The following is a 19565-nucleotide window of genomic DNA, read 5'->3' on the forward strand; positions in this document are numbered from 1 at the left end:
TAAACCTTAACTAACGTTTCCTCATGGAATAGCCACTCTTTCTCTTTATCCGACTGAACATTTTCCTTGTGGTTCTGAAAGAAAACGCGCCGGGTGTCTACTTGTGCTATAGTAACGATTACGAATGCAACTTAAATGCGCATCTGATTGATGGATAAACCACGCGCTCTTATTTCAGTGTAATTAATGTTGTAGTTATTTCATCAGTTCAGTTTAACGACATTAAGTTACATTTCATTCATCATTCATGATTAATCGGAAGCGTGTGCATTTTAGACACCTATTATACGTTTTCTCTTTCCATGTAATAAATGCGCACCCTTGAATAAGTGGGGTTTTACTTTAACTGCTCAGGACGGGTATGACCCATTTCCGTAAAACTTCAGTATCTTATCTTAAAGAAAATGACGGTGACGTTTCCACGCAACGAGCGCGTTGTTTCATAGCAGTGCCCGCGCAAATATATGGCAGCTTTATCAATGGCTTGCTTTCTCGATAGAGAGCTGTCATCTGCTCATGTGAACACCAATGGCTGTCCTGAGGAGAGCTCAAACATGGACTGCTCAAAAATCTGTAGATGAGAGCTATATGGGACCGAGCGCGAGCGAAATCCAGTGAAAGATGGTAAGAGTGCAGCGAGTATCTGATAGCTGTGAGGACGCGAAATGACGCCGCACAACGTCTCAATTCGCGCATGTAGTCATTTAATGTTTTTATGTTTAAAAGCACTGAATCGATATAGAATCGCAAATTATTCGATTCTTAGCATTTTAAATCGAATATTGACCGAAATAAACGATTCACGATTCGAAATACATGTTTCAAGATCGATGCATATGCATCGTCAGGATTTGTAATCGATGCATCGAGAAAACGAATGAATCGTTACACCCCTAGCGGACATTCAAACTGAATTTTTATAATGGATATAATATTATGGACATCAACCTGAAGAATGAATGTTATATCAGATTCAGGTAATACTCGTTTAGTCGATCTCTCTCTTCTCTCTCTCTCTCTCTCTCTCTCTCTCTCTCTCTCTCTCTCTCTCTCTCTCTCTCTCTCTCTCTCTCTCTCTCTCATAATACCATATTACTGTCTCTACATAATACAATAATCTTCAATGAAGCGACTCAACGTTCCTTCACTGCTAGTTCTGAAGTGACGTTTTAGAATTAGTAATGGAGATTGGGCTCAACTGTCAAACTGAGATTTGAATCAGTGACGGAAGGAAGTAGTTCTGCAGAAAGAGTGTTTTTATAGACACTCTGTTGTTGTTCCTTATTTATTTACTCACGTGTGCCATTGAACTGTTGTATCAACACAACATCATATATCAATAATTCTCAGCTTTTGTGAGCTTTCATTGTTAGTAGGTGCTTCTAATCTAGGTCACACAATGGTTAAAAGCTTGATTCACACCTAATTGATCTTAGAAGCCGTTGACATATCTGTCCACCCAATTAGCACAACATTTTATGACATGCAACTGCACTCTGTAGAGAACTTTTAGCTCTTATTAGTGCTTATTTAGTTTGCTATGCTCACAGTCTGGACTCTAAATTAGAAATCCTTTATGGATAGCCAAGAGTTCATTAAATTCTGTAATTAGTTGAGGGAAAAAAGTGTTTTTAAATGCGCTGTGATGTAGCGTTCGGGGACGTCCATTCATTCCTCTGGGTTGGTCTGATTTTCATCCACGAGAGCCTCTCGGTAAACGTGCTGCCAGCGCCGTGCCAGGTGCTTCATCTCTTATTCAACTTTCACGGCGTTCAATAGGCTGGACCATAAGGCCTACTGATCTCCCTCTTTCAGTGTGATTCATATTCTCAGCCTCTAAGAGCCTTGTGGATGTTTCAATACTCCTTTTAACTCTTCCACCCAATCTGACACAAGCCTAGAGATTCATTTCAATTATATATGTGGTTCACCAGCTGCCCAGGAAATTATCAATATTTCAGCTCATGGAGAAGCAAACATGCCTGAGAGCATCCAGTCCTTAAAGGCACTTACACCCTTCAGAAGAACAGGGCAGCTCTTGATTAAGAGGAGGGTGTCACAGTTATGTTCAGTTAGTTTGTTGTGTTCCTTTGTTTGATTTTTCCTGCCAGTCATCAGTTATCATGGACACTCATCTAATCATCCCACCTGTTCATCATTTCACTATCTCTGTGTATTTAGTTCCTCTGTTTTCAGTCGTTGGTTGTCGGTTGATGTTTGCGTGTTGTGTGTGTCTACCCCATGTTTCAAACATGCACTGTTAAACCTTCTGTCTGTTAATGTGTTTGCTGTAATATTAAAATCACTTCGTATTGGTTCCTGTCTACCTTTGTCTTCATCTTCTTCGTCTTGTTAAAGAGGGATTGTGAGGATTATTATTATTATTTGAAAATGCATACATTTGACAGGCACTGTTATTTTAGTATTATTTATTTATTATTTATTAATATTGAATTAACTTTTATTTTATATTTTATATTTTCAGTTTTTACTTTTTTATTTTTTTATTTTTTATTTCTATACAGCTTTAATAATTTATTTCAATGGGAACTGATTTTACTTCAGTAAGTTGCTTGGGCAACATTCCTTATTTTCTTTTTTTTTAAGTTAAGTTTATTTTTTTCATCTGATATTTGTTTTTATTTGAATTTATTTCTATTAAAAAAACACAATTCTTAATACTATTAGTTTTAGTTAAACAATTATTATTAACATTATTCAACAGTATTGTTAACTATTTAGTTAACAATAATTTTGACAGATGGTTTTATGCTAAGTAACTTATATGGGTTAGAAAGTGTATTTTTTTAAAACAAATGCACTACTGTCTCATTTTGTCACCCTTTAATCAGTGTTTTGCTCACATTTTTAAGATGACATGCATTAGGCAGACTGTTGTGATGCATCTCGCTGTGTTTTTAGTCCTGCATGCTGTGAGCGCTCCGTCTTTAAGATGTTGTGTAAAGGTCAAAAAAGTAAAACTTTTAAAAAGCTTCTCAAGACGCCTGCATTCTGTTCCATTCTTTTGTGTTATCTGTTGTTGAGTGCAAAAACATTTATTTAGCTGTTTTTGAATGAACTGAATGTGTACATTTAAGCATTGGAAATCAAGCCCTTGACCTTTTGGATTTGTTATCGCCATTCTCAGTTCTTGTTGAAAAAGAGTCAATTTGTGCTTAGAAACCGGGAAAGGTGCGAAGGTACCCATCAAATGAGAGGTGGCAACCGAAAAAGATATCTTTGAAGCGAATGAATGTGATGAAGAGAGAGAAGGCGAGGGCGAGAAGAATGGTTTTGTCTCCGCAGTGTGTGGTGTGAAAATAATTCTGCAATCAGCACTCCCCATGGCTTCATCTGCTGCACTCCACTCCATTCCTTCTCATTTTAACGTCTCCACTCCTCTTCTTTATTCTCATCTGCTCTGTCTACTCAGACTCTCAAAGACACAAGAGCAGCCGGTGTCTTTGTTACTGCATTGTTCCTTCTTTTGAGTTTAAGAGCTGCTCTTAAATTGTGTTTTTTTTTTAGACGAGAGCGCATGCAGGGAGTTTTTATGAAGTTTGATATTATGGATTTAATGGATCTATATGACCAACTGCTGCAAGAGCTTGCAGCCGTACACTGTAATGACTTATTTAGCAGCCGTACGCCACTTAAATCTTGTGCGTGTTACAGTATTTTCACAGGAACATAGAGGGTGTTGACATATATTCACTCAGGTGAATGAATGCGAAGGCAGAACAATTGTGTTTTATACTTTAATGTCATTAGGAGAATTCATCATCCAGTAGTGTTTCAAATGGGTATAACTGTTATGCTTTTCGAGATATAGTAAGGATTAGTTAACCTAGAATGAAGATTTGGTCAATATTTACTCAATATTTTGGATATTTAAACCACTTTTATGATACTTTCATTGTGCCATTTTGGTGTTTTAGAGTTAGTAAGCTCTATTCTGTATTCCCTTTCATTCGTTATATTGAAAACAGTGGCAAATGCACAGAGGTTCTCAACCAGGAGCCTTGAGCAAACTTCCAAGGGGGCCCAAAGATGATTTAAAATTATTTCAAATGCGATCAAACAAGCATTATATTAAACCAAAACAATTACAAATCTTTACTGTTACTTTTGATTTATTTATTGCATCCTTGCTTAAAGTATTAATATACTGTAGTGAATAGTTTTCTATTCATGCTAACCTCTAAACTAATTTATGGAATAGATTAGATTTTTCACAAATCCTTTTCCAGTGAGTACAAAAAACCCTCCCCCCCGAAAAGTCATGGGGCCGAATATTGTTGTTGACATTAGGGGGCCGTAGGGTCAAAAAGGACCACTGAGAACCACTAGCAGTTGATGCATGTTATGCTTTTATATGGTCTTCTTCACTATTGTTTCCAGTCCTCACTGTATTATGACGACAGACTAAGAAGGATGTACAGTAAATGCGAACGGGTATGTTTAACACCCAGTCAACAATAAAGCAAGTGACGTAATTAAAAAAACAAAACATTGCTCAGAATAATCAACAGCTTTGGATGTCACACTGACAGCTTTGTTGATTATGGTGGGAAAAATCTATTTTTACTGTTGATGTAGCATTTCTAATAGTGGTTGACCAATATAATATTTTTTTGATGGACTATGCCGATATCTTAAAGAGCAGGGTGGTCCTTGGTCAATTTGTTTAACAGTTCTGTCTAATAACGTATTGGAGAGGACTGTTAAACCGAGACTGTAAACTATAATGAAGATGGAGAATTGGAGTGCTGTGTGTGGAGTGCACTTCATACAAACTTTTTAGCATTGTTAGAAGAATGTACTGTGAGTGGCAATTTTTTTATTTGCCAAGGCTATTGTGTACAATTTTCTTTTTTTCAGGTTAGTTTTTTTGACGATGCTAAAACTTGTTCCTTGCTTGCATCCTTGAGAGCAGCTGGTCTGTAAAACCTCTTTTTTGTTAACTGTCTGTGTATGTAGTTTGTTTGAAGGTGAGGAATGAGTCAATCTAGTTTCAAGCTCTTGAACACAAACAAGGGACAGCTGGATTGTTAGCGGCCCCTTACCGTGATGTTTCCCTTTGAAATGCTACAAAGAAACAACTTTATCAGGTCTAATTGCTTCTCTGCTCAAGGAGCGCTCTGAGCCAAGAAAGTCTCGCCTCTGTGAGCGAGTGCAAACAGCAGATCTATCCACACACAACTGTGGACATTACATCCTTGCCATTCTCCCCCAGTAGGCTTTTAGAGAGACTGGTTTAATCTAGCTTGTGTTATTCCTGAAATATGAAAATAGTTGCAACTCCAGCGGCACTTATGCCAATGTTTTGAGAGATTTTGTGTATTTAGCAAGCTGACAGAGACATATGCCCTTCTCTTCACAGAGGAAGGAGCTGGTGTGTGCGTGCATACAAGCATGTACGTTCTCAGAAACATTGCTGCCGCCTTTCTTCAATCCTGTGGCGAGTGCAGGCTGTCAGCAAATTTTCTAAGTCATTAAAGTAGGGCTTCATCATGATTTTTTTTGGTGGAAATGCAGACTGGGGCTATTTTTAGATAAATAATGGCCCACAGATTATTGCTTAGAACATGCAGGCTACCTGTTGCTTTAGAGGCTACTGGTGCAAGTAATGATTTTATAAATTGACTTGGTCTAAAAAGGATCCTGTCTTTGGATCAGAAGTTCTGAAAAGTATAATAAAGGAAGAAAGTGTTTTCTTTTAATTTGAGGATGGACCATGATTTGCAGCAAGAACATTACACATTTGTTATGGTATCATTTGCGAATACACCAATAACATGAGAATACCGCTGAATGGGGATTGGGGATGCAATAAAATATTTGGTTAAAAAAAAAAAAGAATTCTGGCTTTTTTACCTTTTCAGTATCTATTTCATGCACACACAACGTAAATGATCTACAACAGGTAAACATGTCATGAGTGTGTATTGTACTTCACTGTAACCAAAAAGGATGCTTAAGTAGCAATATGCAAACTGAAATGTTCGGCTGAAATATCGAGGAATAGGTTGCTTTACCCAAATTTCATTATCCAAACTTTGTTTTCGGTTTTGGTTTTCAGGTAAATTAATTTTAATTTTGGCTTCGGTGTTTTTAGGGATCTACTTCTGTAAAGTCCCCCCCCCCCCCCCCCCCGATTTTTTAACATGACCTTCCAATATTTTCACTAAACCCACCATAAAAGAAGTATCATCGCATTACTAGCTTTGTTGTAAAATGTTCCTTAAAGTTTTCTTTAAAATGTTTGTCATTCACAGTTATTATATTTTTTTCTTTACAAAGAAAATGTTCTGTAATTTCTTTTCTAGATTTTTTTTTTAAAAGCTTGAAACTATACAGCTATAATGTAACTCTGTAAATTCACGAATAAGCTTTGATTGTATGGTACTTTTAACAAAATTTTGCAATACATCAAATTTGTTTTTACATAGGACCAAAAATCTAACTTTTTTGAGGGTGGTGGGCGGAAGGTAAATGGTGTCCAAAAATTTACTATCAAAATCACATTCTCTACATTTCAATGCAAAAATAAAACAAAAAATGTTAAAACAAAAATATATGCTTCAATGGCATGTTTTTTCCTTATTTTTCCAACTCTTATGATGTGGCTTATAGTGGGCTAAATCAAAGGTCATCACAGGTCAATAGATCACAAGATGCAAAGAGTGCTACTGGGGTATAAAGTCCGTATCTTGGTGCTCCTAGGATGCGGGATAGTTCAATTTGCAAAAATCAAGGCACTTGAGTCTCAAAAATTTTGAAAAAAATATGGACCATGGACCACTTCTGACTGGCTCACCCAAGAACACTGCTAATTAATTCTAGGTGTAAACTGGGCTTGTGATTCTAAACTTCTAAGTTAAATGTCTCAAGGAGGATGATGCAAACTTTAGTATTTGCATTTACTTATCGTGTCAGTGCTCATTAAAATACTCATTAAACTTGTTTGTTATTGAGTTTGCGTGACTTGTCTGTGTGTTCGACACAATGGGAAGAATCTGATCTTCATCCTCCCCGGCATGTCAGGGCCAGGGGTTTTTAATTTGGGTGCTGTGAGCAGAGCTTCTCCAATTCCCACCTAAATAAACAAACCATGGCCTGGGCATCATGCCTGAGGGGCAGAGCTGCAGAAACAACACAGCCAAAGTAAATAGAGTCCTGCAGCAGTCAAACAAAGCAGCTGACAGACCTAACAGACTCTGCTCCATCAAATCACTACACGCAGACACGCACATGCATACTCACGCTCACCTCCATACAAAAAACATTCAAAACTCACATATGTTTGCAGCATACTGATTTTTTTTTTTTTTTGGTATGATGTTGCATTTTAGAATAATGAGAGACTAGAGTGGGTGACGACGAGTTCAAAGTCAGATTCATTTTATTGATTCGGTTTGTTTGTTTCATTTAACCATTTTAAGGATCAGCTTATAAAATGTATCCATGTTCTGATCTATTCTCAATTCCTCTTTGCATCTTAAAGGCCTCTGTGCACCACCCTAATAAGCCCCGATTTCCTTTTAATGCTTCAAAAGGAACCATTCTCCACTCATTATGCTTGACTCATCTTTCAGAGCTACAAAATTTTAATAAATCAGTTCTGTAACGCATTGATCATATTAATCCACTGTAAAATGACTAGGTCGTCTCATGCTGGCTCTATAGGCACCGTACTGTGTAATTTCCACACGTGTGACTGTGAGCGAGGGAAGTGGTGGGTGATCAGAGGAAGTTAACCCAGTTTATCCCGCCAGGAATACGGTATTGATCGGCGAGGTCAGTGAAGTTTACCTGTGGGATACAGATGTCCCTTAAACGGAATAAACTGCTCCCTGTTCCTCCCTTTTGCACATCCTGCTCAACTTAATTGAGTTGTTTGTATTGATTTGCGACACCTTCTGTCTGTTTGGGACACTCGTGGTCCATTGAGGCATTGTGTATTGATGGCTGGCTTCTAAGACTTCTTATTCTTTGCGTAAATGTCCAATACGGTACCACAGAGCACAAAGAAGGCTGATTTGTTGTTATGACCAAACATGGCCAAATAATGCTCAGCTGGTGCCATTTTGAAGGATGATTCACATTGTTATTAACAGAAATCCAGTCAACACATGAATTGTAGTGTTGAGAAGATAGTTTGTAACTGTAGCCTGGCAAGCTACACATAGTTTACTATAAATAGATGCTGCAGTCAAGCTATTTTTTTGAAAAAGTGGGAAGTTTATTTTTAGTCTATTGAATCTACACTTCAAGGGGTATTATCCCTTTACTCTTTTTTTTTCAAAATACAGTAAAAACAGTACTTATATTGTGAAATATTATCACAATTTACAATAACTGTTTTCTATTTTAATATTTAAAACTTATTAACTTATGTTGATAACTTATTTTTGTAATGGTAAAGCTGATTTTTTTATATTTGTACCTCAATTATATGAAACGATTTGAGTTCTTTGTTTGCCCAATATAACATAATTTAACATTTTATTTACAAAATATTAATCTCCAACGTGCTTTCACGCAACAAAGTTTGCTTTTGCGTCAACACAACGAGCACACATCGTGGTGCTCTCACGTCGGAAATTAATGCTTAATCTACCCCCCCCCCCCCCGAACCCTTTAATTAGTTAAACAAAATCTTATTGACCCCAAAATTATTAATGGTAGTACATAATAATGTTCACAAGTTGCTGCCCTGAAATTAACAATGATGAATTGAAAGGCATGTATAAAAATAATAATAATAATAATAATAATAATAATAATAATAATCCTCATTCTATAGAGCGCCTTTAAAAGCATTTTCTTAAATCGCTGCACACAAAATAAGCAGTACATAGCACAATAAATAAATAAATTAATTCATTAATAAAAATAAACATCAAGCAAAAGCTAGTTTAAAAAAGTATGTCTTGAGTTGAGCTTTTAAAAAAGTGAGATAAAGTGGGTAAAACCATCCAACTTCAATCTTAAATCACATAAAATCTTTCAAAGACATCAAAAGCCAAGTCTGCTGTAGTGCTGGAGTGTCCATAGATAACTACCACTAACAAGCAAGGTTTTCTTTCATTTGCCGTAGAACGGGAACCGTCAAATTACTGAATCCTATTCCTTTGACGCACCACATATGATTTGCAGCAAAATACATTTGTAACAGTGAACACCATGCAGCAATATTCAACCTAAGTCACTAGCAGAAGAGTACAGTTTGTGATACCAGCGTCTCTAACAACTCACACAGGGGTTTCGTTAAATGTAGCATTGCTCAGACATTTTGTCAACTTTAGTCAATATAGCAGTGTCTGTTTTGGCTTTAATTGTTGTTTTACCTGAAAAATGTCTGCAGTATCACTGTCCATGAGCTCCGATACCTGCAGAAACAGCCAATCAATTGACCTAAACTGCTGTGTATTATTTACAAATTTGTGACTAACAGATATTGTTTTTCTTTCATAAGACTTGTATTTATTGAAGTACAGTACTTGCTTTCCTCTTCATTGCTGTTTAGAATGTCAGGGCTGTTGGATTTCGACTTAAGCTTTAAGCTTTCCGCCATTTGTGGTTCCCTATGGGTTTATAACTGAGAAATTTTGTCTCTAATTTAAATGGGTCGCACTACTCATGCTGTGCTTTCCCTCTGGTTTGTGAAGCTTTGTACAAATTGGCCTGGTTTCTATAGTCGAAACCGGTTTGCACAGTGCTGTCTGTTGGGCCAGCAGATAATTGGCCTGCACTGCGTGGTTCAGTTGGGTAGCGCTGTTTCATCCCGCTTTTGGAGTGTTTGCCATTTACGCAACAGAATACTGCAGCACTGTGGAGCAATTTTGTAGTTGCCATAATTTAGTCACATCAACAGGAAAAGTGGTCACTTTTAATGTCAGTCTTGGAACCCGGAGACATGTTGTTTGATCAGAAATACCGTAAAAATGTGATATTCGTTCGGTTCACATGACGTCACTGTAGCTTTGCGCCGCCATCTTGACGACCGACGGTCTCAGTAATGCCTGCAATATGTTGTGCAGTTGGCTGCAACAGCAGCCGAAAGAGGAGCCCCGAACTGGTATTTTATTCTATACAAAAAGAAAAGGATAGAAGAAATGTCTCATATTGTATGAATGTCTAATATTGTATCATGTCTCATCTTTCTGTGCGCACACACCCGACCAGAAGCGTGCAGCCATAGAGCCCTATAACGTTACAGCGCGCGAGTAATGAATTGAGCTCTTTCGTGTCTGAATGGACAAATACACACAACATTATGTTTAAATGTCCGTTTTGGAGAGTATTCACGTAAAATATGTCGGTTATGTCCTAAACAGAGTTGTCATCCAGTCTCTTTGGTAGAGAGAGAGAGAGACGAGGAAAACTAAGCATGCAAATGGAAATTATCGCAGCCGGAAAAACTATCGAGCTCATTTTTTCCCTGTGCGATTAATTGATTTATTGACTATCGCGACAGGCCTAATCCCGATTAATGACAGCTAACCGTGAGCCGTGGCTAACAGCTGGCAAGCTTCCAGCTGAGCCACTTAGCTAGCTAACAACTCACTACCTAGTCAGAGCAAACTACCACCACAATCATACATTTGTATTTATTTTATAATACCAACATTTCCCATGATTAAATTTAAATCCTTGGTGGCCAGGTGCCGCTCTTTTACGGCTTTTACCCATCCAGCAAACAGCATATTGATAAGCGTCTGTACTCTTGAAAGCCTTCAAGCGATCCCCACTGTATGGGGAGGGGTTATGCACAAGATAAATATATATATCATGGAAGGCAAATTGGGGCAAGTCTGGGGCAGATAATAAAGGACAAAAGAAAACTGGGGGTAACAAATAAGGATCGGGGCCTAAAATTAAAATTTTATCCATGTATCGCTGTCTTTCTCTCTCATTCAAATGGGCAGTTTGGGCGGCCATACCGGGCGAGATCGGTCGTCAATATGGCGGCGTTCTATTTCTAGTGACGTAGGTGGCATCTATGAATATTATTTAAATTAAAGAAAATGTTTTCTGATTTAACGTGCCCCTATTTTGCTATTTTAAAGTTTACTAATTTTTTTGAAGGTCTCCTACAATAGGTTTACATGCATCAAAGGTCAAAAAACACTTTCATTTTCTCATAATATACATTGCGCATCACCATGACCATTTTTCAAAGATTCTCAAACGACTCGTCCGAAGATTCAGTCTCTCTAAACCCCTCCTTTCCGAGAGCACTGACTCTTACCACTGACTCTTCACATCCTCATCCTTTGAAAGCGTTTACTAAGAGAATTTATTTTTTTTTAGCGCAGAAAATAGTGTCTTCTCGACATGTATACAACCTGAACCAGCTACAGTGTTTGAGCGCAGGTCAAAGTAGACGTTGCTCACGGGCAGCCAATGAAGACCATATGGCATAATGTAAATTTGTTATGCATGTATATTACGAACAAGAGACTGTGATTACTGATAACTTGTTTCAGCAGTTCGGAATCGGTTCCTTTTTTTGGAGACAATAACTTTGATCTTTAAAACTTTGCAGACCTTTTACATTCACAAGCAGTTATGTTACACACTGCTTGAAAGGTAATATCTGAAAAAGCATAATATAGGGGCACTTTAATACATTTTAAAATATAATTTATTCGTGTTATGGCAAAGCTGAATTTTCAGCAGCCATTACTCCAGTCTTCAGTCACATGATCCTTCGGAAGTCAGTCTAATATGCTGATTTGCTGCTCAAGAAACATTTCTTATTACAGTGAATGTTGAAAACTAGTTGTTCTGCTTATTATTTTTGTTGAAACCATGATACATTTTGAGGATTGTTTAATGAATAGAAAGTTCAAAAGAACATAATAAAAGAAAGAAAGAATTGTTTTGTAACAATGTAAAAGTCTTTACTGTCACTTTGATCAGTTTAATGCATTCTCTCTGAGTAAAAATAATCTTAATACACCCTACACTTGAAAGGTTGTGTTATTTTATAGATTTATAAATTCAATATTGTTTAAAATGGTTTTATGTAAAACGTGCACATTTTTTCTACTAGCGTTTGATTTTTGTTTTATATGTGACCATGTATCACAAAACCAGTCACAAGTAGCAAGGGTATATTTGTGGCTATAGCCAACAATACATTGTATGGGTCAAAATTATAGATTTTTCTTTTATGCCAAAAATCATTAGGATATTAAGTAAAGATCATGTTCCATGAATATTTTTTGTAAATTTCGTAAATATATAAAACATTTTTGTGAGTGAATGCAGCACAATCAAGAACATAAATGGACAACTTTAAAGGAGATTTTCTAAATGTTTTGATTTTTTTTTTTTTTTGCACCCTCTGATTCCAGAATTTCAAATAGTTGTATATCGGCCAAATATTGTCTTATCCTAACAAACCATACATCAATGGAAAGCTTATTTATTCAGGATTCAGATGATGTATCTCAATGTGATCTCAATTTAAAAAAAAGACCCATGTGACTGGTTTTGTGGTCCAGGGTCACACACACACACACACACACACACACACACACACACACACACACACACACACACACACACACACACACACACACACACACACACACACACACACACACACACACACACACACACACACACACACACATATACAGTATTAATCTCAGGAGTTAACATATTAAACTTGACAGCCCTAGTACCTGGTATTTCCTGGTACCTGGTACCATAAAGAGCCTGGCCTTCATGGTTTTCATCTGCTGGACTGCAGCAGCAGACAGCATGAGCCCCTCAGCAAGAGCCATGCGCTCTGATTCACTTTCACAAGGTTAGTTAGAGTCTCTAGAGTCTGTGTTTGATATCTGCTTTCTGCTGCTTGCTTATACATTTTATATTCTCTCTTTCACTCACTTATATGCAGGGCGACTTACACAGTTCTAATGCAAGATTTTCACAGTCTTGAACTCGGTGCTTAAGAAGGTCCCTTTTTAGTTAATGAGCCCATAACAACAAAACAGCCTCACAATAATCCTCCTTGCAATCTCAAACCTGCCCTCAGCCTGCACTGGATCACAGTATAATACTACTTTACTAGGACTTGGTGCCCTTGTGAATTTTCAGGGATATTTCACAACTCTCAGCCTGACTAATGATTTGTTGACTGCATTTTTGGCGTCTGAACGAGTGCAAACTATTTCTGGCAGAGTGGATCAGAGGCCGTACTCTGATTGGCTTGTGAAGAGCGGGAGAGGGGAGATCTGTGTATTGATAATCAAAGCATCTCCTCCTGAATTTCTAAAGCCCATTTATTTTTATGTGGGTTTATGGAGTTGGCAAAGGATTAGGAGTCTTGATTGTGTCATGAGTGTTTGTGTTTTTGAAATATCCTGTCCTGTCTTTTAGCTAATGTTCTCGCCTCGCAATCGAATGGATTCACAGTTTACAGATTATTAACTGCTAATGAAAGTCAGGGGTTCAGAAAATTGGACGTGCTCAAAAATTCTGGCCTGTGACTCACCATTTGAATATGATCACATGCGATTTCTTGGCAGTCATTTTTAGATATTTGGTATTTATTGTGAAAGATCATGGTCTAAGGTAATGAAAATATGTATAATTTAATATTGCAGTTGAATGTAAATTTTAGGTCTCAAAATTAATATCTGAATTTTATTTTTATACTGTACGTTATAATGTTATGATGCATAGATTCACTTGTAGAATTTATCAGTTATAGGTTCATTTTTTAAATGTATTCAGACAAAATACTATAGAATTTAAATATTGGCCATTTATTCATTCTTGGCCTAACAAGAAAATAATGATTGTTATTTAAATATTGGCCGAATTTTTAATATCCTTGCATTCCTATCTGTGACACGGTGATTTGATCCACACACTTGTATTGGCTCTTTAAAAATGAGACAGTTATTTATTTCAGAACTAAAGGCAGAATGAATCCTAACTCATGTGCATTTAGGAGAAACAAAGAAACTATTCTTCAAAACTTAATCAACAGTCCACTGTGTGTCGAGAATATTCTAAAGCTATTTGGTCTCTCATGATGGTGTGCATCGCAGAATAATGGATTTAAAAGACATGATGATGTATCATTGATGCTATTCTCTTTATCTGTATCTATTGCACTTAGGAGGGGAAAGCAGTCTGAAAGAATGAGTAAAAAAGAGGAGACCCTGCCTTTTTAAATTGGAAATATGTATTCAGAGCTCTGACGTAACTAGTCCCACTGGTGAGCTGAGGGAATCATCTCAACCATACAATGCAAATCATTATTTCCACTAGAGAGAAAACACTCGGAGTACAAATTTTATCTAAGAATGTTTATTCCGCTCACTGCGGTTCATTTAAAGTTCAGAGTAAGACCAAAACAAGAGCATGTCACACAGGTTATGAGCAGAAGACAGGGAAAATGATGAAAGGAGCCATTTTGGAAAAGTTAGCTTTGTTTTAGATTTTACACGACCCTCGTTTCATGCTGAAAAACAGTGCTTGACCTGAAGTGACCTTCTGTTGCAGAAATGTAAAGGTTGTTTAAATAATACATTTATTACTAGGTGATTAGTCTCAGCCCCAGACGTCATGCCCACGGACCGTCGGCTTAAAGTCTGATGCATATGGTGCACAAAATTAAAAACATTTCGGGAGTTTCAAAGTCATCATCTGATTTTTTGAATTCTCCAGGATTTCCTGAAGACGTGTGTTTTGTGTTCTTTAACTGTCCACTTGGAAACAAAGCTGTTGTGAAGCCAAACCCCATCATGGAAGAGGAAAGCCATCAAGTTTACAACTGTGACAATAAGCACATCAGGATCAACTACCTAAATAATGGATTTTCAAAAACATGTGAAGTTCACAGCACCACTGTTGCAGTAAACTTGCATGACGTTCTTGAATGAATTGCACACTGGTCTCACGCCCCGAAACATTACGCTAAACAAAACAAACTGTGATTGGTTGCTTTACATGCCGGTGAGACGTCCTCTTGGGAGGTCCTTAGCCAATGAAAGCTGCTATGGAGTCCAGTACTTCTGCCGTCAGTCTGAAGATCTGGCTACATGAGACTACTAGGCGCTAGCTATAGCTTAAAATTATATCTAATATTTTTTTGTCTTTTATTGACATGTATCTTAATGTGTATTTGCGCTGGAATGCCTTAAAGGAGGTTTTTATTCTGATAGACCATTTTCTTATCAAGTTGGTATTTGATCAAGTTTTCTTTTTCTAAATTCCCAAAATATTTAGTGATAGGATTTTTTTTAATTAATGAGTGGACTAATAAAACACTTTCAAGGATGAATGAAGGACAAAATTATAAAGGGTCTCTAATCAACCCACTCTGTGAGCACTTCTTTCATGGTTGTATCATATGTCATTGTTTTTGCTGGGATTCTGATCTGTGTGAACCTATACTTTATTCTCTGCTACTTTACTGTCTGTAAGTAGTGTAAATTCAATCAATGGCACAACCTCTGCTCTGCATTTCAACTAACCTCAAGTTTAAAACCCTTTCAACCCACACAACCCAAAATTAGCAGGAGCTCTTGTGGTCTGATTTTAAGAATCAAGCACCATCGACCCACGTAGCCAGAAAAATCAGCCAGAGCACTTCTCCATGCTATTAAATCACTTGTTAACGGACACATTTAAATCTTTGTTGGCTTGGTATTTCAGGAACATGAGTTTGCCATGCAGAAAAACTACAGGCTCCATTAAAGATTAATGATCTGAATTTTGCAAGTATCTCTAATAATTATGCTGTGGAAATATTGCAGCCTGTCTTGTATTTGCAGTTACATGGACAAGGAGAGGGTCATCTTATTGGTTTTCAAATGTGAGATCTTGTTCGGATTATGCATACAAATGACCTAAGTAAATATGACTCGCTGTGCTGCGTGTGCAGGGGGCTAGTATTGATTGTGCTCTGCTCTTCTGCAGATATCTCAGAATTCTTTGCTTTGATGTTTGTGTAGATTGTTTTATCCCCCCCCCCCCCCCCCCCAAAAGCCCCTTCTGCATAATCAAAGCTGCTATTGCTGCTATTGATTGGTGTGGTGTAAGTAGGTGTTTCTTATAATTGTTAAACTGGTTGAGTGGTTGCTAGACTTTAATGGGGGCCGCATCTCTCATTTGGCTTCAAAGCTAAAGTAAGAAAACATTGTTATTCTGGGAATTGAATATTTCCTTGGGCTAAACATTGAACTTGCAGTCTGTGAGAGAATTTGTGAGTGTGAGAGATATTTTTATTTGCTGTAGAAGACAGTTTGAGGCTGGTGGAAACTGGAAATGGTAGGTGAGGGCCTGCGTTTTCTCATACATCCCTAGTGAGATTCTTTCAAGAACCACAGGATGCCAGACCAAGACTCTGTGCTCTTTTTAAGTTTCACTTTCCACTCATAAAGTTATGTTACAGGTTTAATATCCTCCTAAACAAATTTCTCTCTTTTCGCCACAATTTTTCATGTCCCTAACCTTGTGTTTCTCTCACTGCTTTCTCACCCTCTCACCTCAGATTCCTTTGTTTACTGTTTTATTAGTGGTGTTTGCTGAAGCTTGTAGCACTGTTATTATTGCTTGTATGTAAGGTTAGGAGTTTTTCTTATTAACCCCTATCCTTACATATAAGGCATACACTTTGATGGGTGATAATAACTCATCCCTCAGTGTTTGTGCCAGGGATAACAATAATACCTCAAATGATGTGGCTTGTGCAACATTAAATTACCAACACACATGTCTGGTTCACTATCTTTGTGGGGAATCTCCATAGGCGTAATGTTTTTTATACTGTACAAACTGTAATCCCTTTACAATAACCCTACCCCTAAACCTACCCATCACAGAAAACGTTCTGAGCTTTAAAAAAAAAAAAAAAAAAAAACCCTTCTGGATGATTTATAAGCATGATTCCTCACCTCCTCCTTGTTGTCCCCACTGTGACACGAGTCCCCATGAGTGCATGCATTCAGGTTGAAGTAGAAAAACATAAAGACACACACACACACACACACACACACACACACACACACACACACACACACACACACACACACACACACACACACACACACACACACACACACACACACACACACACACACACACACACACACACACACACACACACACACACACACACACACTCTCTCTCTCTCTTTTATATTTTTAAAAGAAGTCTCTTGTACTCACCAAGTCTGCATTTATTTGATCAAAAACACAGTAAAAACAATAATATTGTAAAATATTATTACAATTTAAAATAGCTGTTTTGTATTTTGAAATGTAATTGATTCCTGTGATGGCAAATCTGAATTTTCAGCATCATTACTCCAGTCTCAGAGTCACATGATCCTTCAGAAATCATTCTATTATGCTGATTTGCTTCTCAAGAAACATTTCTTATTATTATCAATGTTCAAAACATTTGCGCTGTTTAATATTTTGGTTGCATTTTATTCTACAGTACGTGCTAGGGGTGTAACAATTTTCAAACTGAACTGAAAAAACCTGATACACTACACACTAAAGTACCGCGATACTCTCATGGCATACCAAACGTGTATTTTGAAAAGTGCAATACAAATAAATTTGAATTAATTTTGCATGAGCAAACAACATAAAATCTTGTCTATTTTTTCTTTCTAGGTGGTTTACTTCCACACTTCCCTGTGTTTGAACACTGTGGTGGCAGTGGTGGAGTTGGTGTGTACCAGGGCAGACGGTTCCCAGGATGCAGTGGGGTCAGGGTTTGGACTCCTCCAGCTCTTCACAGGTCGTGCAGACTCCAGCATCTCTCAGGGAGAGGGCAGGTAACAGTTAACATCTCAGAGCGGTGCAGAATTTCCAGGGCATTTCCAAGAATCAGAAAAATGACACTCCTTTAGATTCCTTTAGACTGCAAAGCACAGTCATGAAATCCTGAAACCTGTAATGAGTGAATAAAGTGATTTTATAATAATTGTCCTACTATTCAGCAGAAGAAACGTGGGCCTCTTTTAATGAGTCTGTAATTTCATATTCTCAGTGTCATACAGAAAAAATGAAACATTTCCGTACAACACCGGAGTGTGTTGGACTTCTGAAATGAGTTGGAAGGGTCTTTATGCCTTATTTAAATTCATGCTGCCAAACACATTCCTTTCCTTTCACATGTTTGAAATCTTTAAAAAAAGTCAGTGCTTTATACAGTATTTTTATTTTATTTTATGTTTTTAAAAGAAATCTCTTATGTGCACCAAGGCTCTATTTATTTGATCAAAATGATAAAAAAAGTAATATTACAAATTAAAATAAATGTTTTTTTTTCTTTAAATGTATTTTAAAATGATCGCAAAATGATTTTCAATCATCATCAGTCATCATTAATTATTACATAATATTTTTTAAATTAGTTGTAAAATTCTGTTTTGGTGCGCAAGAAACATTTCTTAATAATTATGACAGTTGAAAACTTGTGCTGCTTAATATTTGATTATTTTGAACAATTTAATACAACCTTGCTGAATAAAATAATGTATTTATTTAATAAAATGAAAAATCATACTGACCCCAAACATATATTCGGTCCATAACATAATCAACATTTATGCATTTTCAAGTATTTTGACTTATTTATTATTTTCACTTTTAACCACCATGTTTTTCTCAGGTTGAGTCTTTTCAACGGAACCCCCAGAGCCCTCCTTCACCCAACGCTGAAAGACCCTCTGCAGTGTGAGTGCAACCCTGAGCTTCACATTCAGTCAATAGTTCACAGTCCACACTGTTAGCACCTCAGTTCTGCTATATGAATAGTGGATTCAGTCAAAGTTTATCCAGATGAAATCAAAATAGACCCGAATTATTTTTTACAATTCAATGCCATAAATTTCATAAACATTAAGTCGATGTATTCAGATTTATGGCAATAAGAGTAATTGACGATATATTTGGGGGAAGAAAAAGTGACACCATGGCCAATCCTTCTGTCTCCATGTTCTAGTCAAAAAGACTCAAAAATCGGTACTAGAGGCATTTTGGGAGGAATTCAAGCGTGACTGTTCTCATATCTAATGCCCTATTGTAGTAATCCAATTAAGTCTCTAATTTTTTTCCCTCATTGAATAACCTGTCATACCCAAATGCATCACATTGCTGATTTGTTTCAGGTTGACTTAGATCAGTCAGTATGAATGTGGTTTTTAAAAGATGAGATCATTCTCAGTTTTCTTCTAGGCAGTTCTTCGTGAGTTTTTTAGTTTGTTACAGTAGATGGATGTTTCATTGACGAGATTACCCCAGCAGCACAGCAGGTATTTGAAGGCTTGACTGAACTGGCCCTATTTCTGGGAAAGCGCATGTAGTGAAAATTGACACAAGATAACATATTCAACTTATGGTCTCAAAGGAGTCAAAGTGAGCTAGAGACAACAGCAAGAGCTTAGTAATAAATAGTTGATAAATAGCACTTTATGCTTTCTGACGCTAGTGATGAGAAACTATTTGCATGTGTGTGCATTTGCCTCATTTTTCAAATGCTTTCAATATTTAACCTGTCAGTTTGCCTTGAC

At 37.0% G+C, this 19565-nt stretch overlaps 1 protein-coding gene across 2 annotated transcripts in view; it reads left to right on the plus strand.

Annotated features, from left to right (window-relative positions):
• Positions 1–19565, plus strand: part of nphp4 (nephronophthisis 4) — a 222810-nt gene that overhangs the window by 14108 nt on the left and 189137 nt on the right. For both annotated transcript variants that reach the window (XM_077224388.1, XM_077224389.1), the window contains exons 3-4: positions 17662–17825; positions 18665–18729. In XM_077224388.1, the coding sequence (XP_077080503.1) occupies positions 17662–17825; positions 18665–18729 (229 nt within the window). The remainder of the gene's footprint in view (positions 1–17661; positions 17826–18664; positions 18730–19565) is intronic.

Source organism: Siphateles boraxobius, unplaced genomic scaffold (genome assembly GCF_051911475.1).
Source record: "Siphateles boraxobius isolate OS27281-9 unplaced genomic scaffold, OSU_SipBor_1 9, whole genome shotgun sequence".
Classification (NCBI taxonomy): domain Eukaryota; kingdom Metazoa; phylum Chordata; class Actinopteri; order Cypriniformes; family Leuciscidae; genus Siphateles; species Siphateles boraxobius.